Source organism: Artemia franciscana, chromosome 2, assembly GCF_032884065.1.
Source record: "Artemia franciscana chromosome 2, ASM3288406v1, whole genome shotgun sequence".
NCBI lineage: Eukaryota > Metazoa > Arthropoda > Branchiopoda > Anostraca > Artemiidae > Artemia > Artemia franciscana.
The window spans coordinates 7,615,715-7,642,059 of NC_088864.1; the positions used below are offsets into that span (position 1 = coordinate 7,615,715).

Genomic DNA, 26,345 nt, shown 5'->3' on the forward strand with positions numbered 1-26,345 from the left:
CAGCGGAGAGACGAGATAGAAGCCCATTCATTAATAGTGACAGTAGAGTAGGCATGGCTAAAAAAAATTCTATATTGGATTCTGAAGGCAATGCTACACACCAATAACTTTGGATTTATTGTGTGAGTTGGTTAAGTGTGGTGAGCAGCATTAATCTCTTCAAAAATAATTTATGGTCTTTCATGAGCCATTTCTACACAAAAGATGAAGGAATATTCCTCCCTGAGATCACTTTATTTACCCCTCCCCTTAGTCCTTGAGACGGCTTAGGAAAATCCCTGAGGATGCATCGGAACACAAAAATTTGATTCTCAAAGCTCTGGTCTCTTCAGGGATCAGGCACGAGCCCACTGTGTAAATATTTTAATGTTTTGAGTGAAGGTGGTAGCAAATCAAACCAGAAATACTTTTACGCTACTTTAAAACTCAGCCTAATTTAAAACGTCCAGAACTATGTTCTATGTTTAAAATTCAAACTATATTCACATCTGTTGACTAGCAATAGTCGAGATTTACGAATCATCTGTGTTCTTTGTTGATTTTGACGTCTTAACTATACTACTACTATTACTACTACTACTACTACTACTACTACTACTACTACTACTACTACTACTACTACTACCACTACTACTACTACTACTACTACTACTACTACTACTACTACTACTATCTTACTAATACTACTACTACTACTATTACTGCTGCTACTACTACTACTACTATTATTACTACTACTGCTACAGCTACTACTACTCCTACTAATACTACTACTACAACTGCTACTGCTTCTGCTACTACTACTCCTCCTGCTACCACTACTACTACTTATAATACTAACTAACAATTAACTGCTGTATCAAGGCACACTTAGGCAGATTTAGCTCTGTAAGCTTCTCTTCTATCCCAATCCAGCCATTCACTCTTCAAATCAAGTTCAGATCTTTACTCTTTACCGCCTCCCATGTAGTTTCAATTGCCTTTAAATCATATCGATATGATCTCTTCTCACCCTATTTGGGGACAGACTGCTTTTCGTTTGGTCCCAGAAAGACAGCCAAAAGGCATAGCCTTTGGCAATCTGTCACCCATAAAACTTGGCTGAGCCATCCTAACCTTTCGTTCATTATAACCCCAAAGAGTGGGATTGAATCGTTTGTTATATGATATAAGGTCAGTTAAACAGGTTCCCTAAACTATAGTTAGACAATTCCTCGAGAAAACATTTGATAAATATTCCTCACCATTTCAAAGCACTCACTTAATAGAGTCATACTTGACCACTATCAGTCAATTATTCACTCTAAATTCTAAAGACCTAAGGCTTTCAATATTATGATTTTGGTTTGCATGCTTCCTTCCTAGTATTTCAAACTGTCTTTACCAGTATAAAAAATACCCTGCACCTTCACTACTCCATTTTTCACATCTTTACCGCATCCTTCATCTTCACTAATGCGATTGCCGAGTTAGGTGAAGCTATCCATTTTACCGATTTTCTTGTCAGCTAATAATACCTCTTCACCTTTATTTCTTCTTAGTCGAAGCGATTTAGGCTTCTTAAATTTAATTTTTAAACCTATTCTTGAGCCCTGAACTCCCAAAACCTCCAAAAATCATTCATTTCGACAGCATTTTTGTATAGAATACTCTGATGATCTACATAATCTTGGTTTTGGATACGTTTACCTCCCTCTTTGACACCACGTTCTCCTGTAGTCTTTACCATGTTCCTTAGGACAAGCCCTAGAGATTTTTCTCTCGGACGTTAGAAATGGTAAATGGAAATGTCAAGAACTTGGTTCGAAAAAAACACTATTTTTTCTAAAGGATCTTCTGCTAATGCTAAAATCTGACAAAAAAGGAAGTAAACGAAAAAAAAAATTAATAAACCAAACAAGGGGGATTCTCAACTAGTGAAACAAAGCGACGGCAAGGTGAAGCATACATTTTTATCAAAAACCTCCGCTAAGCCGTTTTCAGCGCTAAGAAAAAGGAAGAGAATATGTGTACACAAAAGAAAAATAATAGGTTTTGAGGTAAACTGAATCGAACCACAGGAGAAAATGAAAGAAATTAAGATAAATAAAAGACAATCCAAAAAATAAATTTGGCAAAAAATTTCCCCTAGTGACTTGCAGCCAATCCATTAGCTAATTTATCTCATTAATTCGTTAATATTTAAGTGATCCAGATATTGTTTCGAGATGAAAAGGGATATAAACGTAATCTCTTTTTAATAAATTCTCATACATAGGGTTTTGAAAAATATCTGTATTTAAAGCAAGATTTTTGTGTATGTATATCTCAGCTTCAGTTACCTGCCTAGAAGGTTGTGGTAAACCACTTACTGTTCACACGTCATGAACACCTGGACAACTTGGGTATTCAAAAGCGTAGAGGCTTAGAGCAGAATCCATATCATCATTCTTACGTCTAGGCTTCAGAGATTTGTATTTTTATAATTTCCATTGGTGTAGCTTTTTTCTCAACAGCTGATGGGTTCTGCCGTAAACCCTATTTAGTATAGTTTAATAAAAAAGAGATTCACCTTACATTTCTGATGATTTTAAGCGATGATCAATTAGCAGTCTTAACACAAGACCAGCAGGCGAAAATAATTCTCGCCAAATCTAAGTTTTGAGTGGTATTTCAATTGTTTTTTTGTTTTTTTTTGGTTAGAAGCTTCTCTGTTTCAGTTCGGTTTACTTAAAAGAATCCTTTTTTTATTTATATAAGCCCTTTCCCTTTCTCCTTTTCCGACCGCCGAGGGCGGACTAGCAGAGGTCTTTGCCGAAATTTTTGCTTTTTTATCACTGACTGAGGATTATCCTCAATTAGTTTTTTAATTATTTTTTTTTGCTTCGTTTTCTTCGTTTTGGCGCACCCAATTTTCAGCCAGAACTGTCTTAGCGCATAAGTACTAATACTATATCTTTTCATTCTAAAATATGGAAAATACTCAATTAATAGAAAAAATTAAAAAGTAATTGAAAAATTTTAAAAGTTGAATATTAAATATAGAAAACTATTCTTTCTAGCTTCCATAATTTCAAAAACTATCTTCGCTCTGCGTCGTAAATCTCGTAAATTACGCTTAAAAGTTTCGCAAAGCACATCTCACCCCAATACGCATGGGACACGTTATTGGACTGCAGGGATTCTTAATTGGGTTATTAATTACATGGTTAAAAATTGAAACTTCCACTACATTTAGCTTAATGCAGCTAAAAAATTTTGATCTTAATAGAAGAATCCGTAAATACACTATTCAAACTTGGGAAAAAAAAGTGTTAAAATAAACAAATTTGAATAAATGCTGTACTCCCATGATAGCTTTGGTACGCTGTCCTAAGCCTTTTATGTTTAATAATTAGATTATGAGTTAAATTGCACTATAGGTAATATTGTATTGTAGTGAAGAAGATCTTTGAGTTTATTTTGGTAGCCTTACTTTCTTAGGAAATAATATGGAAGTTATATTTTCTGTTCAACATCGCTTTTTCTAAAGTTATTAGAAAATTACTTCGCTCTTTAACTCGTTAATTCGTATGTCCTACTTATTAACTAGTTAATTGAATTATGGAACCGTTGAGAGAAGACAGCTTCCATAAATTCTTTGTTGGGCATATTTTTTGCATAAAATGGAATGATGTCCGTGGATCTAGCCTACGGAAACTTGTGTAAGGAACTTTTTGCGAAAGATCAAGCATTTGTCGCATTGAGCAGATTGCAATTTTTAGAAGGACTGTGAATTGAAGAACTGGACTGTGACAAACATACGGAAAAAATACCTTACAATGAGGATTCAATGAAAACGAGTTAACTAGAGAGTCTATCTCATTCGTTTTTATTGTCTCTTCGTTGCAAGGTATATTTTCTGCAAGTTTGTCATTGTCCAATTCTCAAATAAAAATAACCAAAATGACAAAAGACAAAAAACTTTTTGGTTGTTTAAATGTTATTTCAAAAATCACGCAAAAGAAAAAAAAAACTACTTTAGTACTCTCGAGACCCTGAACAAGTATTATTTTACCTTGAATCTCTTTTTTTGAAAAAAATGAATATTTATCACTTTTTTGAAATAAGTGATATTTTTTCATAATTTATCACTGAATTTTCTATAATTTGTTCAACTTCATAGCAAAGAGAGCCTTAATGAAAAGGATCTAATAGCTATTTATGTAGCCTACTGCTACATTTGCAGGGTTACTTATTTCATAAGTTGTAGGGTAAGCTAACCGTGAAGGATTTGTACCTCTGAAGGTCATTCTATTTCCTCAAATACCCGTCAGACAGATCTACAGGGGCATTTACCCCTTTGGCTGACACTTTATTCTTTTAGATATAAAAATGTCCAACTAAAATCCTATTTTTAACTCTTTCGGACCCTAAAGAAGAGTTGAAGCTTCGTATTCATGATGAGCTCTATTTTTTGCTTAAACATTCCATCATTCCTACCTGAATGAGCGAATTCCATAACAGATAGTTTCTTGCTGCCCAAAACAGTTTCCAAAGATGAGTCTCAGAAGTGAAAAAAAAAAACAGTTAGGGGATGCAGCACTAGACCCTTAAGGTATGAACCGGCGGTGCTGATCTCCGTCTCAAGGCCCTTCAGCCGGGAAGTGCAAAGGGAGAATGAGGGCCAGCCATCCTGTGCTTTTGCACACCCTTCCCGTTTACCTTCCCCAGACTTTTCCAAAGTCTCAGAAGGCCATTAACAATTCAGAAATTCTTCATAAAAATCCCAGTAAATGAAACTGTTTTTGATACCAATGTTGAAATGACGTTTCAACGTCGTAGTGTTTCAGATTGTCATTTTACTATTTGTGTGATTTTTGAAGCGTCAGAGCCTCAGAAAAGTTGGAAGTCGCACTAGTGCAGGCTACGGTAGACAAGCAATCTCAAGTCTACACAAAGCACTTAAGCCGGCTTGCGACTGTGCAGCAATAAGTCCTTGGAATCTCTGGTTGAGCAGAGACTTGGTGTATACCTGGACTAGTCTTGCGTACTGCAGGGCTTCGATGCTATCCCTCTCCAGCAATAAAAGTTAGTGTCCTCTCCAGAAGTTATCTGGTCTCACCACCTGCGACTCATTACATATTCATGTTTTGGTATATTTTAGAGTGCAGGATTATGCCAGAGGCATCCACAATCAATCAGGAACATAAAAGGAGGAAACATTTACGTCGACCGGAAAATCCCTTTGTCGACCTGGTATGTTTGAGAGGTGCAGTATTGTGTAGATTGGTCAAATTCGACTTTTTTTATATAAAAAAAAAACACTAAGAAAAGACACATTTTTGGCAAAATTTAAGAGAACTTAAGAAAGCCCCAGGAAAACTGAGAAGGACTCAGATGTGGGAATTACTTGATCCGTCTCAGTGCAAAATCGTGTGCTAAATGTGCTCCTAAGGACAAAGTGCATCATCATGATCCATAATTGATAGAGATAGCCTTGTAAAATTGTGCTCCATAGCATTGTGCTCCTTGAGACAAAGTGTATCATAATGATCCATAATTGGTAGAGATAGCCTTGTAAAATTGTGCTCCATAGCATTGTGCTCCTTAAGACAAAGTGCATCATACTGATTCATAATTGATAGAGATAGCCTTGTAACGACCCGCTAACCCTTGATTCACACTGCTGCATTTTCACACGAAAACGGCCGTTTTTGTGTGATGCGTCAAATTTCATCTGTTTTTGGCTGAATACTTTTATGTCATAATGGTTCGGAGGCTATGTAAAATATTTCTGCTGAGCTGTTAAAAAACCCATCCAGTCTTTTCAATTGAAATTTATTTTGAGCTTTGAAGTACAAATAGTTGAGAAACTAATTATATTTATCAGAAGTCGTCCATTAATCCAACAGTTCGTGGTAACGAACTGTTTGATATTGGTATATATTCATGTATTGGTATATTTTAGTGTGCAGCATTATGCCAGAAATAACCCACAATCAATCAGCAACATAAAAAGAGGAAACGCTAACGTATAATACACTGAAAAAAAAAACCAACCATAGCAAAAATTTTGGTACAGTGCTGTTTGGTCAATAAAACTGCTGTCTCCTCTACAAGCGTCACAGCTTAAAGTCACTTTGAAGGCTGCTCACAGTCGCATTTCTGGTTAGGTAAACTCATGAAAATTTCTACTTTGCACCGCTCAATTAAGTAAATATGGTTTTTATTTCAAGAAAAGACATTGGAAACCCAACTTATGGTAAGAACAGCAAAAACTCACAGATGTTGAATAACACCGGAATAACTCCGTCCATTTAGGCCCTGCTTAATCTCTTCAGTGTTTTAATGTCTAATATTTTCCATTTTATTTTTCTATTCTCTTTATTTTTTTCCGAATTTTGCATTTGGTAATTATACTAAATATTTTCCCAAGAAGAAAGTTTCAATCAAAAGGTGAACCTTTTTTACAAAGCCCCTCAAACCTAAACGGCTGTTAAAATTAGAAGTGCGACACATGCCATTTATGGAAAGCCAAAAACCAAAAACAAGTTTCTCGGCCAAGGTCGGTCTGAAGGATGAGACTGTTTGAGATAAAAGGAACATAGTGTAAATAAATTTTTATGCTCTTTTTAGTGTTTTAAATGGAATTTAATATTCCGAACGAATTCAAAATTATACTATTTTATGATTAATATCTCTTTTTTTGCATAATTCCTATCCTCTTCTACCAAATACATTTTGAGTGAATTCAAAACTAACTAATTTATTGGGTAAGTCTCCTTTTTTTTGACAGAACAGAAGGCAAATACCATTACAGTTCACTAGGATAATTCTCTTCTGTCAAAATTGGCGTATGTCTCTTTTTTATCTTCGTAGCGGTACAAGATAGGACAATTCTGACTCCATCATTCGATTCCTTTTGCTGAATTTATTCACGACACACCCATAACTCATTTTCGACCAAAATGGCATGCGTCGAACTTTTAATTATCAAAGCCGTAAGTCTCTCAGGACCTTGGTTCCCACCTTATAATAGAATTCAAGCCTAAATAAATAGCTACTTAATGAATTAGAAGCCTTTACTTTTATTAGAAAACTACACATCTACATTCCATAACACGTGCACTCAGACCCCATGCTTCGATAAACCTTTGCTCTTTGCTTTTGAAGTTTTAAATCACCTGTACTTTGAGTTCACCAATTCACTTAAGAAATTTCTAGTCTTTAATTGAGATTCTTTTGAAATCATAAACTTTCAAAAAGTTGCACGAAATAAATTATGCTTTAAATCTTAAAGGAACGAGATTTCTGAAAGTATAGATGTCATAAAATGATTTTCAAATTGAAAACTACATTAGAAATAAATAGTTGAAATAATTATTTGCCGTTTAAATCTAGGAAATGGATAATTATGGGGTTTCACCAAAATTTGGCCTTTGGCCCAGGGTCACATGCAGGATGATTATTCAGGGGCGGAGGGATAAAAAATACTAGGGTGATTCTACTACTATAAACAAATCAGTGCAGTACCAAATCACCCGAGGTGCCACTGCTGCATGCGCTCCCTTCCATCCCGAACTGTTCTAAGCTTCAGTGTTTACCCCCTTCCGTATAGCCCTGATTTCATTTAAATTTGATCTTATAACATCTTCTCACCCCATTTGTTGATGACCTGCTTTTGATTTAGTCCCAGATTGATGTACAAAAGTACAGTCTTTGGCAATGTGTCATCATTCAGATGTACTATGTCGCCTAACATCCCTCCTTTCATTACAATCCAAGAAAAAGGAGACGAATTACATTTTTGTATAGATTACTGATTAATATACGATCAGTCAAATGAGTATGGTGAAAAAAGAAATCACCAATGCAACAGCACAAACACAGAGACAAACACAAAAAAAACAACCCATTTCGGTCTTGAATATATACCAATATCAAAATTTTTGCTATGGTTGGTTTTTTTTCCAGTGTATTACACTTTAGCGTTTCCTCTTTTTATGTTGCTGATTGATTGTGGGTTGTCTCTAGCATAATGCTGCACACTAAAATATACCAATACACGAATATATACCAATATCAAACAGTTCGTTACCACGAACTGTTGGATTAATGGACGACTTCTGATAAATATAATTAGTTTCTCAACTATTTGCATTTCAAAGTTCAAAATAGATTTCAATTGAAAAGACTGGATGTGTTTTTCAGCAGCTCAGCAGAAATATTTTAACGTTGCCGCTGAACCATTATGACGTAAAAGTATTCAGCCAAAAACAGATGAAATTTGACGCATCACACAAAAACGGCCATTTTCGTGTGAAAACGCAGCAGTGCGAATCAAGGGTTAGCGGGTCGTTACAAGGCTATCTCTATCAATTATGAATCAGTATGATGCACTTTGTCTTAAGGAGCACAATTTGTTTGTTTTTTTTGTTTTTTTTTCCCATGGATGATCGTATCGACCCAGTGGTACTAGAATCTTGCGAGAGGGCTCATTCTAACGAAAATGAAAGGTTCTAGTGCCCTTTTTATGTGACAGAATAATTGGAGGGCGCCTAGGCCCCCTCCCACTCTAATTATTTTCCCAAAGTAATTGGATCAAAATTCTGAGATAGCCATTTTATTCAGCGTAGTCAAAAAACTTTATAACTATGTCTTTGGGGACGACTTACTCCCCCACAGTCCCCGTGGGAGGGGCTACAAGTTACAAACTTAGACCAGTGCTTACATATAATAATGCTTATTTGGAAGTGTACAGACATTTTCAGGGGGATTTTTAGGTGGGGGGGGGGGGAGAAGAGGGGGATATGTGGGGGAACTTTCCTTGGAGGAATTTGTCATGGGGGAAGACAATTTTCATGAGGGGAGCGCAGGATTTTCTAGCATTGTTTAAATAAAACAATGAAAAAATAAATATGAAAAAGCTTTTTCAACTGAAAGTAAGGAGAAGCATTAAAACTTAAAACGAACAGAAATTATTAAGCATATGATGGGCTCACCTCCTCCTAATACCTCGCTCTTTACGCTAAAATATTTTTAGTAATTTCAAATATTTATTCTACGGCTTTATGATTCAGGGGTCATTCTTAAGAAATTCGAACAAAATTTAAGCTTTAGTGTAAAGAGCGAGGTACTAACGAGGGGCTGAACCCCCTCATATACGTAATAAAAGCATGAGAATACAGAAGATCGTTACGTAAGCTAATTTGTAAGTTACGTATATTTTTTACTAATAAAAACATTCGTAAAAAATCAAAAGTTCTAGTTGCCTTTTAAAGTAACCAACAAATCAAAGGGCAACTAGGCCTCCTCCCCCGCTACTCTTTTCTCAAAATCGTTCGATCAAAACTATGAGAAAGCCATTTAGCCTAAAAAAAATAAATATGCAAATTTTGTGTTAATTATCCATCTGCGGAGAGCCAAAATCAAAATATGCATTGATTCAAAAACGTTCAGAAATTAAATAAAAAAAAAAACAAGTTTTTTTAAACGGAAAGTAAGGAGCGACATTAAAACTTGAAACGAACAGAAATTACTTCGTATATGAAAGGGGCTGCTTCCTCATCAACGCCCCGCTCTTTACGCTAAAGTTTTTTACTGTTTCAAAAAGTAGAGTTAAGAGAAGAGAGCGCAAAGAGCGGGGCGTTGATGAGGAAGCTGCCCCTTTCATATACGAAATAATTTCTGTTCGTTTTAAGTTTTAATGTCGCTCCTTATTTACAATAAATAAAGAGATGAAGAGTTAACAAGTATTTAACTGATTTTGGTTTGGCAAATGTAAACAAAGGCTATAAATTGGACGCGTCTTGGTCTCATACTTAGGCAATTTGTACTGTACATACTTTATTACTATTAGGCGTATGTCAGAATGACAGAACGATATTTAAAACTGCTGCATTAATTACTCCGCTCCAGCCTGTTATATCGGGATCATGAACCTCGCGCGATTCGGAAAACTGACATTTTCTTTCTCCATCTTCGATTTTAGACCCCAAGCGGATCAACGATACAGCTAAGGTATATTTTTGTGAATATACGCGCGTTTTCAGAATCTGAAGTATCGATTGCTCCTAATCCACCCATTTGAAGTCATAACTTCTTGTTTTAACAAAACTTGTATTTTTCGACCGCCATCTTAAATCTGAAGCGCCTAGCAAAACTACGGTACAACTTAGGTTAGTTTTACGTTCATATTCGGAATTTCTGCCATCGATTACCACATACTGGCTTATTTGAGCGGTCATATCTTTTCATTTTGACAAACTCATATTTCCGATCGCCATCTTGGATTTGAGGCACCTAGTGGCACTACGGTACAACTTAGGTTATTTTTAAGCTCATATTCGGAGCCTGTGCCATCGATTACCCTATACTAGCCTATTTGAACGGTCATCTCTTCTCATTTTGACAAACTCTTATTTTCGTCTGCCATCTTGGATTTCAAGCCAACTAGCGGCGTTCCGAGGAAAAATTTCGCTTGCGTAATCGAGCCATATTAAAGAGCATGCTCAAAAGTACATCTCGGCCAATTTTGGTGCTTTCCTCAAACACGGAAGTATTTTGGCGCTTTTCGCCCGCACTATCAAAGGACTTTCAGAAAAGGCACATTTATGATCAACACCCCTATCTCTGAGACATTTCAGGATAATTTCAAAAATAAAAGTTTTTTTTTCAAATAAATTCTATCTTGCATTTCAGAGTATATTCAAAAATTTTGTATGTTTCAGTTTAACTTAAATAATACGTTTTTTGACATCAGTCCTGCCAACTCTGAGATATTTACTGCTTATTAATGTAAAACAGTATCAAATTCCCTGAAAAGAATAATTTGGACGTTTGTGCTATTGAGTTTGACTACAAAATTGAAAAAAGAACTTATATTGATTGTTTTCAAGTTCAAAATTTTAATACGATAATATTGAACTTACAGCAAAAAAAGGATACACGTATGAAAGATACGAAGGTGAATATAATTTTTTTTTTTTCTTCAATCATACTATTTGATTGGACTGTTTCTTATTATTATTTTCCCTCGCTCCAGTTTCAGTTTACTTCCTTATTGTTAGCTCATCAAGTACAGACACTGAAAATCCTAGTTTAATTTTAATCGCGGCAAAGACAGGAGTAAGGCGGAACGGGAATAGGAAAAAATGGGGGGCCGAAAGTGGTTTGGGTCCATTTAAAAAAAAAACTCCACTAGCCTGTTAGCAATGGTTTAACGTATAGTTTTTGGGTAGATCTAAACGATATTACATTTCGACAATTTCGATTTGGATAAATCTTTATACAAGGGTATGGATAAAAAGTTTTTGACCATACTATGTTGCTTTTCCGTGTTTCTTAATCTCCTAAAGAATGTCATTGTTCATAAAATTAAGCATACATTATTTATAAGTGGCTATATATTAAAAACTATGGTACTTCTATGGTAAACGCCCTACCGCTCAAGTTGTCCCTTTGTAGAAATGCAAACCAGAGAGCTCGTGGCTTCGACTTGCGCCAAAGGTTTTTTTTTTTAAGTTTAAATTTGATATCTAGTATAATATATATTATGTGTCTAAACTTATGAAAATTTACTGTAACCTAACAATGAAACACTGGCTGCAAAATTAAAAATACGCTTTTTATGCGGCATTTTAAGCTAGTTTCATCATTCAGCCTTATTTTTATAATAATAATTTGAGTAAAATAATACAGGATACAATTTCACTAATTTATCCATTTACCAAGCAGTTTCTTTATTATTTCCTACTCTATTATAAAGAAAGGTTACATTTATTAATCTCATTATTGCTTTAATTAATTTCTAAAAGTTGCTTTCTCCTCAGTCTATTGTGAAATGCTGAAACCACTTGCAATTAGCCAAGTGTCCCTTTTCTGTCAATATTTGCTGGAAAGCATAATCGTATCTAAGACCTTTAAATGGTATAGAAAAGAAAAAACTTTCTAAAAAAAGTCAGTGCCCTCGTTGCCTTAGATCAGGCTGATAGGCATGATTTTTGTCTTTAATAGTGAAAAATAAGGATACATCTCGGTAATATCATGGCTGTTCCAAATATCTAATGTAGAAGTATATCTACTGGCACGTATATAGATTTTTTTTTTGAATGAGATTCAATAATAAATGAATTAATTTGATAAATTGAACAGGAAGTGTCCAGAGATTCGAAAAAAAAAATTAGGGAGGAAGCTGCGACATGAGCCCCCCCCTGTCGGGAGACAGTCTGTTCTATGTCGGGAGTGTACATCTATGGATATAGGCTATCATGATTTTCGGCACGGTTCCACAGTGTATTTTCTGTGTTATTGAGATCACACCTGCTTCACCTTGTTAGTAGATGGAAGACCATCAGAACAGATAATATAATCCATTTATTCCGAAAAAATGGCTATTACAAAATGTAACCAGGTATTGGACTTTTTTATCGGACTTTATAAAAAGAGCATAAAAAGGGTGGTAAAAACATCTCACACCCTTTACGATAAGAGGACAGATAATCAAAACAATTCATTTAAGTCTAGTTTCTCGGCCAACTTATCACGCTTAGTCCTCCGATTAGTTCGAAAGGATACACACACATTGAGAATTTTAGGTTACGATTCTTTTGTAGTTTCTTTTTAAACTCGGTCATTTGACCAGGGAAGCGATTTCTCCCTCGGAAAATTTCTTCCATGGAAAATTCCCCACAGAAAAGTTCTCTTGGAAAATTTTCCCCGGGAAATTACTTCCCCCCCCCTGCGGAAAGTCCTCCCAGAAAATTCCCCTTCCTATACGGAATAAATTCTGCTAATTTTGGGATTTAATATTATTCTTTACTTTCATAATAATGGTGTAGACCAAAAATATTACTAGAAATCAATAGAAATTTAATATTTTTTACCTTCACACCTTCTGCCCTTTCCTTAGATTTAATTCTGAATTTACCCGAAGGCTCAATGAGATTTAATATGTTTTGGCATTTAAATGCACCCTTTGAGGCATCTTCCCCCTTCCTACCAACGGTACTAAGGGGCGTGGGATGAGGCTGGTGCCTTTCGATTACTTTTGAGAAGGTCACAGGAACTTTGGATTTCCAATTGAATGAGCCCCCTCCAAAGTTTATACGACCACACCTCCCAGAAAAACGTTATATCTTAACAATGGGCAACTTATATAACTTGCGACCCTTTCCCCAGGAACTAGAAGAAGGGTTGTCAAATACGAAGGTGTGGTTATTTGACCTCTGGACTATCTAGAGAAAGAACGGCCATTTCAGAATTTTGAGTGCGTTTGAGGAAAAACGGCGTGAGTGGGGGCTTGTTAAGGGGGCAGATGCCTCAAAGGATGCATTAACAGTGAAAAAAGGCGTGGTACGGGGTGGTTGCCTTCAAATAATTTGGATGTTAAAAGGGCCACTTGGACTTTTTATTTTCAATTGAACGAGTCCCCTTCGAATTTTATAAGACCACTTTCCCATAAAAATGGAATATCCTAACAAAAGTATTTACCCGGGTACAAATGTTGTATTGAAATACACCCTTTGAGGCACCTTCCCCCTCCCAATTAGGAGTACTAAGTGGTGGGGGATAAGGTTGGTTGCCCTTCGATCACTTTTGAGAAGGTCACTGAAACTTTCGATTGGGTCCCCTTCAAAGTTTATACGACTTCCCGTCCCATATAAATGCTATATCCTAACAATGGCCAACTTGCATATCTTGCAGGCCTTTACCAGGGAGCAGGGAGGAGATTTGGCAATCCTGCAGGCATGGTTACTTCACCTTTGGACTATGTTGAACAAGATGAGTATCTTTAGATTTTGACCGGATGTTTTTTCTTGGGGGGGGCGGTATGGGCAATGGCTTGTTGCCCTCCAATCACCCTTGACTCTTAAAAAGAGAACTAGAACTTTTTATTTACAATCGAATGCGTCCCCTTCGAAGTTTATATGACCACCCCTTCCATATGAAGTGCCTCTGGGAAAAAATAATACATCGAACCCTCATGGCTCTTTACTATAAGCTATAGCATTGCCTCTGACTTAAAAAGGTGAGTAGAACTTTCAATTTCCCTTCTGATGACCATATGAAATTTTCCAGGGGGAATATCTTCCTCATACCCGACCTCCCCTCCTGGTCATAGAAACTACGGGGATTTTCATTGGATCGGAAATATAGAGTTCTAGTTCTTTTTTGTAAGTCAAAAGTGATTGGAGACCAACCAGCCCCTGTCCTAAAACTTTTGGATATTTTGTCCTTTTCTTACTCCTTAAGACATCTGATGGACATATTGAGGTATCTATTTTGTACTTTTTGTGGCTGTTCAATTTTCCAAGTCGAGGAATTATTCGGGGGGAGGAGTTTCCCTTGGAGGGGGAGGAACTGTATGTGAAAGGGGAACGCCTAGACCCCATGTGACCTACATCTTTATTATCTTGAGAAAATATTGTCAAAACTTTGTTGGTTGAGAATTTGTGAGCATTACGTCACTAAACAGACTTTAGTTACACTTTTGAAAACTAAGATCGTTGCCAACACTTAAATTAAAACAGATCCTGTTTTAACTCTACAGATCCTGTAGAGGGTGTTCACCGAGAATTTCTAGTGTCGTGGTGAGAGGGTAATTCGGAGAGTTAGCACTTGTCTTTGGTAATCTAAATCGTAAGCGCTCCGTCTGAGGTGTTAACACTAGCAGTATGCAAAATATATCCCTGATTTGGGCCCGGCTCTCGTCCCTAATGATATGCAATTAAGACTTTAATATTATTTATGTGAAGACTTAAACAAAGAACAAAACTCTTTTGACATACCTCATAAAGGCTCAATGGTAGGTAGTGGAGAGGGTAAGAAGAACAATCTCAAAAGAAAAGAGTGCTCAAAAAAGTAAATAATAATCGTTAAAAAGATCCACAAGCTCACTAATAATGAGCAATTGGTGGTAACGAAGTAAGGAGCGTCCCGGGCCAATAGTATCCCAAACTCTAAGAAACGGAATTTTGATAACACGTTTACATCAAAAGAACTAACCTTTTATGCGGATTCCAAATACGTGGGATTTCTTAAGTTTAATGCTACTTATCAAAAGCTACGAGCCTGAGAAAATTTGCCTGATTTTCGAAAAAAGGGGAAACATTTCCAAAGGCCAAATAATCATAACAAAAGTAGCCACATCAGATTAAGCATTTCAGAAAACCCTTATTGTGGAGGTTTCAAGATATCAACTACAAAATAAATAAATCACAAAAGCGTATTTATCTATTTATTTTGTTTTTTTTTCAGTGGTGATAGTGTCAAATCTATGGTCCAACACAATTGGGAGAGGGCTCATTTGAACAGAAATTGAAAGTTCTAGTCTCCTGTTTCAATTAATAAAAGCTTTTGAGGGCAACTAGCCACCCTCCCACGCCCCTTTTTCCCAAATGCGTCCAATAAATATGCTGAAATAGCCATTTGATTCGGAACAGATTAATGGTCCAATAACTATGCCTTTGGGGAAAATAGATCCCCCATAGACCCTGGGAAAAGGACTGTAAGTTATGCAGGGAATTTTTCATAGGGAGAACTTTCCACGGGGAGGAAAGCTTCAATGGGGGTTTTCCAAGGGATACTTTATACGGGGGAGGAGGGTAGGGGATTTCCTTGCATGATTTGAAAATAAATCTGATTTTTTCAACTGAAAGTAAGACACGTTATTCAAACTTCAAATAAACAGAAATTATTCTGTAAATGTGGGGGGGGGGTCCCCTTCCTCAATCATTGTTCTTTATGCTAACTCTTTAAACAATACCGCTCAAATACACGGTGGTGTGAAAAGAATGAGGTTTGAGGAAGGGGCAACCCTCCTCATATATGTAATAATATCTGTCCGCTTTAGTTCCTAATGTTGCTGCTTACTTTCGGTTGAAAAAGAACTCGTCCTCTTTTATTTAATGATCTAAACGAGTGGACTTGAATAAGAGGTAAAAATCTAACAATCTATTTGAATATTCGTTGATCTTTTGAAGACCCTGAGTGAGTTGTAATTCATAACACTGGAAGACATTGGATTCCAAACACCGCTGAATACTTTCACACGTAATTTACATGGGAAAGACTGAAATATATCTATTTACTTATACTACAATCACCACTACTGCAGCTACTAACAACGCACTACAGGACCAAGCCGTATAAGGCCAACACAGCTACAAACGCTCATAATCCTCTCAAATCTATTCAAAGTTTCTCTCTCTTTGTTTCATCCCATGAAATTTCAATCCATCCTTTCCTACACCATTTTTCAATCACATTTGAAGAGGGCCTACTTTTTCTTTAGTCTCGCACAAAGGACCAAAAAATATAATCTTTGGCAATCCATCATTCTTCATCCATAAAACTCGGCCTAACCATCTTGGTATGTCTCTCACTATAGACATGCAAAGTGCGACTGAGTCGTATTTTTTAAACGTTAATGTTTGATGTACGGCCAATGAATATAGTTCCTAAAAATGTCCTTAGACAGTTCCGAGGGATTTTTAAAAACACATTTTCCTCCAGGTTTCAGAGCCATACCGTGAGCCATAGCTCACAGACATGTCTTTCTATCTTTCCAAACTTTTTTCACACTTGCCTTCGTTAATTTACTTTTTACACACTCACTGCATTCACCATGATTACTAATAGTACCACAGGCGGACCCAGGGGAAATGTTGGGGCTGGGCCCCCCAATATCTTTTTTTCTGGCACCCTCTTTCCCTGTTTTTTTTACTCTTCTTAGAATAGTTTGTCAATTTGGTCAATCATTAGCACCTTTGCCGATTGCCCCCCCCCCAAAAAAAAATTGTTCATTGGCGCCCTTGTCAAATTCAGCCCCCAAATTTTGCTCTAGTTCCGTCCCTGAACAGTACTACCAAGGTAAGTGAAGTTATCCCTTGATTGATTTTTCTGCCACCTATTCACCCTCATTGGTTTTGAACCTTAACTTTTTAACATACTCTTCCACATGGAACCTCTAAAAATGTGTTCATTTTATCAACATTTACTTGTAGAATATTCAAAATCAACTAAATAATCTACGAGCAGGGAGTTCCACCTTATCATTTTACACCGTGGTTTCCCATAGACTTGGTCATGTTCCTTAGGATAAACTTAATTAGAATAATCCATAAAAATGTGGATAGGACAGAACCATACTTAACTCCTGACTACACACTGAAACAACTACTAAACTCACTTCCTGCCTTACCCTCAACAATATTTTTCTTGTAATTAATGCTTGTCACTTTAATGCACTCTTCCCTTTTGCGTAATTAAAACATGGCTGAGTTCTCGCCAACATAATTCCTTTTCTCTCATTTTGTTGGTCTACAAATCCTCACTGCTCAATAGGTTTATTTTTCAGGACAATTTTTGTAACCAATTATGTCTTGATTTATAGCTTAATTCGCTTGGATACTCTTACCTTCCTAGTACTGAAACTGAATTACAAAAACAGCTGGCCTCCACAGAGTGATAAGCAACAAAAATTTTATTTAATCAAAATTACTCACCGCAAATAATTGCTCCAATAAATGTTGTTTTGTAATATCAATCTCCATCAACTATTTTTTCCGCCTGTCAGGTATTCACTTCATTGAGATATTTCAATTTCATTGAGATATTCATTTATTACTAGACCATTATTTCATTTATATTTTATTTCTTTCTATTTACTTCTAGTATTTATTTATATTTTATTTCGTTATTTTATTTTATATATCTAGTATTTCATTTATATTTTATATATTTTATTTTATTTCTAGTATTCATTTATTACTAGACCATTATTTGAAATGGTCCTATCGCAAGGACCATTTGAAATTTGCTCAGATTTTTATTGTACTTTTCTATTCCTGTTTTTAAGATTTATCTCCTGCTCTCCCTCCCTTTTTCTTTTTCTTTCTCTCTCTCTCTCTCTCTCTCTCTCGGCAAAAGATTATCGGTTGAAACTACTAGACAATTTTCTACATAGATTTGGACTTGTGCTGGAACCGTTGTTCCACCTTAATAATTATAATGTTTCGTGGCTAGGGAAGTGATAAGAAATCCTATGGCTAACACGAAATGAAACAGTTATCCGTGTTCTATCCTTAATGAGTGCCACAACTGAAATTACCAATGATCTACTTGGTGCCATTGCCAAATAAGTAGAAGAAGTAACGAAAAATTTCTTGGAAGGAATAGAAAGAATGAGTACGAATTTATTTTCTTAGAGATTGAAGATTTAAATAAAATAATTCCGATACCAGAAGTTTTCCAAATATACTTCAAACAGTAAATACACTTTAACAAATAAAAGCCCTTATACTAAGTTTTGGAAAAGACATAAATTTCTTAACAATAATTAGGTTGGAAAAGAAATAATGCTATAATCTCAGTTTGACAAAATATATAATCTCTCTATATATATATAGCAATAAGTTGTCTGTCTGTCTGTCTGTCTGTCGAGTGACGTCATGTCATCATGTCGTCATGAAGGTAGTTGTCGTCATGTTTGTTATGACGATGACGTCATTAAAAGTATTTAAGAAAATCGTTCAAAGAAAAATTTTTGATCGTGGACGGAAAAATGTTTAATTGTAAAATGACTGAAGAACCTACAATGGCAACAGCCGAGGAAGCTGCTCAAAGAGTCTATGCCAAAAAACTTGCGGCTGATAGAGAAAGTAAGAAAAGAAAGCGTACCGAGGAATTGCAAGAACAGCAAGAAAACAGGCTTGCGGCTGATAGAGAAAGTAAGAAAAGAAAGCGTGCCGAGGAACCACAACAACAGTGTGAAAGCAGGCTTGCGGCTGATAGAGAAAGTAAGAAAAGAAAGCGTGCCGACGAATCACAAGAGCAACCTGAAAATTATCGCCTGGCATTCAGGTACAGCCCAGTCGATGATTATAGCTTGAGTAGATGTGTTCAAATCGGGACTATGTGTAAAATTTGTCCCTATTGCAAGGCCTTGAAATTCAATGGTGAAACAATGAGAATGTGTTGCGCCTCAGGAAAAGTTAAACTTCCTCTACTGGCTGCACCACCAGAGCCATTGAACACTTTGCTTACTGGAACTACGTCAGAATCTAAGCGTTTTTTATCACAGATCAGAAAATATAACTCATGTTTCCAAATGACGTCGTTTGGTGCCCAAATCGAAAATCAAGATCAATTTATGCCTACTTTCAAAGTAAAAGGGCAAATTTATAATAGAGCAGGGCCCCTTCTACCATTCTCAGGCGAGAATCATAAATTTTTATAATTGTACTTCATCAGTGATAGAAATTCTGAATTGAATGCACGATGCGAAATTTCTCCCGACGTTGAAAGGACTATCGTTGCCCAATCGCAACATCTTTTCCACGAAAATAATTATTTAGTGCGTCTGTCCAAAACAGCCATCGATTTGATGCTTACTGATACGCACAAAATTGTTATTTCTGCTGACAAAACGCCTACTGGCCAACATGTGCGTAGATACAATGCTCCAACTATCGACGAAGTGGCAATCGTTATGGTCGGTGATCAGTTTTTACCTCGAGATATTATTCTTCATAAGCGAAACGCTCAGTTGGTAGGAATTGCTGAAACTCATCAATGCTACGATGCCCTACAATATCCTATAATTTTTTGGGATGGAGCCGACGGCTATCACTTTAATATTAAATCGATAAATCCAGCCACTAACAAAGAAATGAATAAGAAATGCAGTGCAATGCATTATTATTCCTATAGACTAATGATTCGGCAGGATGGAGACAATTATATTTTAAAATGCCGTCAATTGCTTCACCAATACATCGTTGATATGTATTCAAAAATTGAATCAGAACGTTTGCTATTTATCCGTCTGAATCAGACCAAGCTCCGCTCTGAACAATACATTCATTTGCGAGATGCAGTTCTAAATGACGGTAATACCACAAACGTTGGAAGATTAATGATTTTACCTTCGTCATGTGCTGGCAGTCCCCGTCATATGCATGAATATGATCAAGATGCTATTGCGTATGTTCGTCTCTATGGTCGTTCAGATTTATTTATTACATTTACATATAATCAATCTTCGGGCGAGATACAGCAGCTTTTACTTCAATGACAATCGGCGGCTTTTAGACATGACATTACGGCCCGTGTAAGGTGAAGTCACTGATAAACTACATAGTAAAACTTGAAGTGTTTGGGTCAGCGCGATGCTGGATGTACTCAGTGGAATCGCAAAAACGAGGATTGGCACACGCACATATACTAATCTGGCTACATTATAAAATCACTTCTAATGAAATTGATGATGTGATTTCCGCTGAAATACCTGAAGAAAATGTCGATAAGGGGTTATATGATATTGTTGTAAAAAATATGATACATGGACCTTGCGGTGCACTGAACGAAAATTCACCATGCATGGCCAAAGGAAGTTGCACAAAGCAATATCCTCGACTTTTAGCACCCAGCACAATTACTGGCAATGATGGTTACCCACAATATAGAAGAAGATCTACTGAAGATGGCGGTAAAACAGCAATAATAAAGAAGCGTAACGGTACAACCATCGAAGCAGATAACCAATGGGTTGTTCCATATTCCCCTTTATTATCAAAAACATTTAATGCACGCATAAACGTTGAATACTGTAACTCTGTAAAGGCAATCAAATACATATGTTAATACGTCAACAAAGGCAGTGACATGGCAGTTTTGGGCTTGCAGTCCGAAATCAGTGATATCGACGAAATCGTACAATATCAGGCTGGAAGATACATAAGCAGTAATGAAGCTGTTTGGCGAATTCTTTCATTTCCTATACATGAACGTAGTCCAGCTGTTGTTCACTTAGCGGTACATTTACAGAATGGTCAACGTGTTTATTTTTCGGAATCCAACGTGCAAAAAAGAGCCCTGAATCCACCGGATACAAAGTTAACTGCTTTCTCTTCGCTATGCAAAAATGATTCTTTTGCAAAAAAACTGCTGTATACTAAAGTGCCTTCGTATTACACGTGGAATACTAAAAATAAAGTATTTGAACGTCGAAAACAGGGTAAGTCAGTCGACGGCCAACCTTCCATCTTCAAAGATACCACGATGCGAAGACTCTACACCCCAATCAACATGAATGCTTCTTTCTACGCCTGCTTCTGGTGAATGTACCCGGTCCGACGTCCTTTGAGTATTTGAGAACTGTAAACGGTACTATATATGAAACTTACCGTAGTGCATGCCAAGCTCTGAATTTATTGGAGAATGACCAACACTGGGATAACTGCATCAATGACGCGTGCGAAACGTCAACTCCAAGTCAAATTCGTGCATTGTTTGGAATCATACTAACAACTTGCTCTCCTTCAGCTCCTACAGAGTTATGGGAAAAATATAAATCGAAAATGTGCGGAGATATACTCCATCAAAAACGATTAGAGACGTCAGATATGACTTTTGATTTTACATCAGAAATTTATAACTACACTTTAGTTATTATAGAAGATTTGTGTGTATGTATGGCAAACAAACCTCTTCAGGGTTTGGGAATGCCTTCACCTAATCGTACCGCTGCTGTTTCGACATGTGTAGGATTGGATCGTGAACAAAGTTACAGTACGAGTGGTCTATTTTAGTATGTACAAAATAACATTTCCAAGTTAACGTCGGACCAAAAAGACATTTATGATACGATAATGCATTGTGTCGATAACAACGTTGGAGAAATTTTCTTTTTGGATGCGCCAGGAGGTACTGGTAAAACGTTTGTTATAAAACTGATTCTGGCATCAATTCGATCAAAAAATGACATAGCGTTGACAATTGCGTCGTCCGGAATAGCCGCAACGTTGCTGCCTGGTGGAAGAACTGCTCATTCCGCTTTGAAATTGCCTCTGAATTTGCATTCTACAGAAACTCCCACTTGCAATATTTCCAAATCAACTGGGATGGGTAAAGTATTGCAGCAATGCAAACTTATTATTTGGGACGAGTGCACAATGGCGCACAAAAAATCGCTCGAGGCTCTGGATCAATGTTTGAAAGATTTGCGAGGGAATTCGAAACCCTTTGGCTGCACATTAATATTGCTTGCGGGAGATTTCAGGCAAGCATTACTTATAATACCTAGATCAACCCCTGCAGACGAATTGAATGCTTATCTGAAAAATTCTAATTTATGGGCACACGTAAAGACATTAAAATTAACTACAAATATGCGTGTCCGATTGCAAAACGATGACTCTGGTCAAACATTTTCAGATCAATTGCTGGCAATTGGAAACGGAAAGCTCACAGTAGACTCAATTTCAGGACGTATACAACTACCTGCTGAATTCTGTAATTTAGTAACGTCCAAGAATGAACTGATTGAAAAGGTATTTCCGAATATTCTAAACAATTATAAAAATAATAAATGGCTAAGTGAAAGAGCGATTCTTGCACCCAAAAATATAGACGTCCACGAAATCAACAATATTGTTTTGACCAAGATTCGAGACCAGGCAGTCCTGTACAATTCAGTCGACACAGATATAGAACCAAATGAGGCGGTTAATTATCCATCTGAATTTTTAAATTCCGTGGATCATTCAGGGTTTCCACCACACGTACTACAACTAAAAATAGACGTACCAATAATATTGTTACGTAACATAAACCCACCAAAGCTTTGCAATGGTACGCGACTTGCCGTAAAAAAAAACAATGGAAAACGTAATAGAGGCCACAATCTTGACAGGGCCTTTTGAGGGTGAGGCTGTTCTTATTCCTCGCATTCCCATGATTCCAACGGATCTGCCTTTTCAATTTGAAAGATTGCAATTCCCAATTCGATTAGCATTTGCAATCACCATCAACAAAGCTCAAGGTCAATCATTAGAAAAATGTGGTATAGATCTTGATACTGATTGTTTTTCCCATGGACAATTGTACGTTGCATGTTCGAGGGTCGGTAAACCTGACAATCTGTTTACATGCAGCGACAGTTGGACAGCGAAGAATGTTGTATATTCGTAAGTTTTACGCAGTTAATTTGTATTGTACCTATCTATCCATCTATCTGTGTAAAAACGAGTTGTGTGTATGCATGTATGTTTGTTTGTAAAAAGAGCGTTTGCATATGACGTCATTATAAGTACATAAGGCTTTGTATATGCACAGACAATGGGAAAGCCAAGAATGTTGTATATTCACAAGTTTTATGTAGTTCAAAACACATATATAAATCTATCTATAGTCATAGGTGGTACACAGGGACACAACTACAATGGCGCGTAACTAATATGGCGCGCAACGACTTACGCGCGGGGGGGGGGGCTTGGGGGGCGCGAAGCACCCCCACCAACTAGGCGTTGGGGTGGTGCGAAGCGCCACCCCAACAGCTAGTATATATCTAAAAATAAGTTGTTTGTTTGTGTGTCTGTCTGTCTGTTCGCATATGACGTCTGAATTATTTCATCATATACCAATTCAAAGACGAATGTATTCAAGTCGAAGTAGCTGAGTTGGTAAACGTTATGTTCCAGGTTCTAGGTCCGAGAGGTTCCAGGTTCGAACCTTGGCTTTAGCATTAATATAAAAGAAGAAAAAAACTAAAAAAGGTAAAAACTACAAAAAAATGCTAAAAAGAAAATACTAAAAAACTAAAAAAGCTAAAAAACTAAAAAAAGACTAAGAAAAGGTAAAAAACTAAAAACAAATAAAAAAAAAACTAAAAAATAAAAAAAGGTAAAAACTAAAAAGAAAAAAAACCAAAAAACTAATAAAAAACTAAAAAACCTAAAAACAAAAAAGAAAAAAAGAACAAAAAAAGGAAAGAAACTGAAAAATAAAGGAGAAAAATAAAATTAAAAAAAAAACTAAAAAAGGTAAAAACTACAAAAAAAATAAAAAGAAAAAAGAAAAAAACTAAAAAAGCTAAAAAAGGCAAAAACCAAAATAAAACTAAAAAGAAAAAAAGGAAAAAAACTAAAAATTTATTTCACCATATACCAATTCAAAAACGAATGTATATACAGACCGGGACACAGGGAATATAAATGACGGCCGGGATACTGGGAATATAAATGACGACCGGGACACAGGGACACAACTACAACGGGGATGCCGGGGGCACAGGGGGATACATAAATGACAACGGGGACACAGAGAATGTTCGATTAGCAATCACCATCAACAAAGCTCAAGGGCAATCATTAGAATAATGAGGTATAGATCTGAATACGGATTGTTTTTCCCATGGACAATTTTATGTTGTATGTTCAAGAGTCGGTAAACCTGACAATCTATTTATATGCACAGACAATGGGACATCGAAGAATGTTGTATATTCGCAAGTTTTACGTAGTTAAAAACATATATAAATCTATCTATATTCACAGGTGGGACACAGGGACAGAACTACAATGGCGCGTAACTAATATGGCGCGTAAGGACTTAAGCGCGCTGGGGGGGGGGGGGGGCTGGGGGGCGCGAAGCGCCACCCCAACAGCTAATGCCTTATAATTTACTTGATGGTAGTCACATGAATTTTTGTCTTTTTCAGAGTGATTATGGTGCGTTGAAGTTAGGGTATAATTTAGTAGTATATTTTGAACTGGTATTTTTTTTTATTTAGTATTATTTGCTATATGTTGTTTAAAAGCTAAGCGTGAGATCTTAAAACCAGGCATGTACACAGGCAGTTTACAGGTCTGTGTCTTCCACGAAAGTGTTGCAGTTTTCCACAGTTCCAAAGTTTTTTTTTATATTTTATTTTTTCTGCGCAATTTCCTTTTTTTCGTTATTTTTTAAATTTTTAGTCACATACTTCCTTGGGGCACAAGCTTTTAAGTAGTTGATCACATGTAACTTTAACTTTCGAAAACTCAATTTTCTAATATTTTTACTGTCGAAGATTTGCGTTTGATAATGTTCACATCTCTGGAATTACGCAAATTAATAACCAGGACTGATCAGTTGATGGCGTTGGAGGTGATAGAGGAATTGAAGGAAAAAGTTAGGATTTAAAAAGTTAAATGCGTTTATATGCATAAAATAAATAAAATATTTGTAAGAGCTAAAAGAAATAAAGCATTGGACCAAATAAGGGGTTCTCGCCCCGCCTACTGATTATGCTGGGCAGTTTTTAATTAAGTTTTTGCTTACAGATGCGAGCCCATTTAGATGTCGTTGCGGACGCTTTACTGCGATGGGTTCGAGGACGCTAGCTTGTCGTATAGTTTCAAGGCTCAAGGCGTATTCTAGTGTGAAGTTGGAAACTATGATAAATTCTCAAATGATCTACTACACACCGAGGCTGGACTTGATAGGTCAACTGAAAATTTATCCTGACTGATAGTAAAAACTAAAGGGGAGTGAGAGGTAAGGATTTCAACGGTACCACAGAAGTTGAGCCCTGGTTCGTTGAATCCTTGTTAGTGAGAGGAATACGTTCTTAGTGCTATTTTTCTTAGGGCCATCTGAAAAAGACTATTTTTCTATTTAGTCTAGAAACAGGCAATTTGCCAACTGCTTTAAGATTCTCGGTAAATTAAGGGGCTGGCAATAGGCAAAAAAACCTATACACTTAAGCTCGACAATTTTAAAGCATAAACTAGTTCTCTTTACTCGTTCGCAATATCGGGTGATATGCCGAGAAATACACTTTCTACGAGTAACTGTACCTTTGTGATACTCTTTTTCGCTGCTATGTCCATTTATTTCGCAAATATATTCCTTTTCGTCACGCAATTTAAAGCTTACTTTCTAAATTATTAAGTTTCTTTTTTCTGGTGTCAAACTGTCAGGTATTCCGTTTTGTAAAGATCTCATTCAGCTACTCAGGTTTTAAATGTCTGTATTTTTCATTCACTGTGTTTCACATCTCAAAGCAAGGATTTAATGTCTAGATTTGAGTGTGTATATTTGTTGATGAGAACCATTTAAACTTTATTTTCTAAGACAATAAAAACGTTATCATCTTGGCATTAATTGGCCGCAATGGCTTTTTTTAGGAACTATGCTGAGGTAAAATACTACATTTGTGGTCATTAGTACATCTGTAATGAAAGCTTTTGGAAAGTTTTAGTGTGTTTATAAACGTTTCTTTGGTAACACAATGGGAGTATTATAAGTTTAATTTAGCTTCCATATTGTGTCTGCGAAAATGAACTCAAAGCTCGTTATATCATTAGGCACTTATCAGTCATGAGAGCAAAGGAGATTTCACTCTACCTATGCAAATGTCTATGCTAAGGGGTTAAGCTACATTATGAAAGGTATAAAGTTTCAGATTTAAACAAGCAAGTTCATACTAGACCAACATATAAATCCATAAGACCTTCAAAACCATAATATAATCGAAATCATCATAAGTGAAACTATTCAAAAATTAAATTTACATTGAATGGGCAACGTGAGGTGTTTCGCCAACGTTTGTTCGTCTT

General features: G+C 36.3%; 1 protein-coding gene across 1 annotated transcript in view; it reads left to right on the forward strand.

The window, feature by feature from the left end:
* Positions 1-25,890, forward strand: part of LOC136036956 (uncharacterized) — an 80,010-nt gene extending 54,120 nt beyond the window's left edge. The window contains exon 3 of the mRNA XM_065719348.1: positions 25,068-25,890. Within this exon, the coding sequence (XP_065575420.1) occupies positions 25,068-25,127 (60 nt within the window). The 3' untranslated portion in view covers positions 25,128-25,890. The remainder of the gene's footprint in view (positions 1-25,067) is intronic.
* The last annotated feature ends 455 nt before the right edge of the window (positions 25,891-26,345 follow it).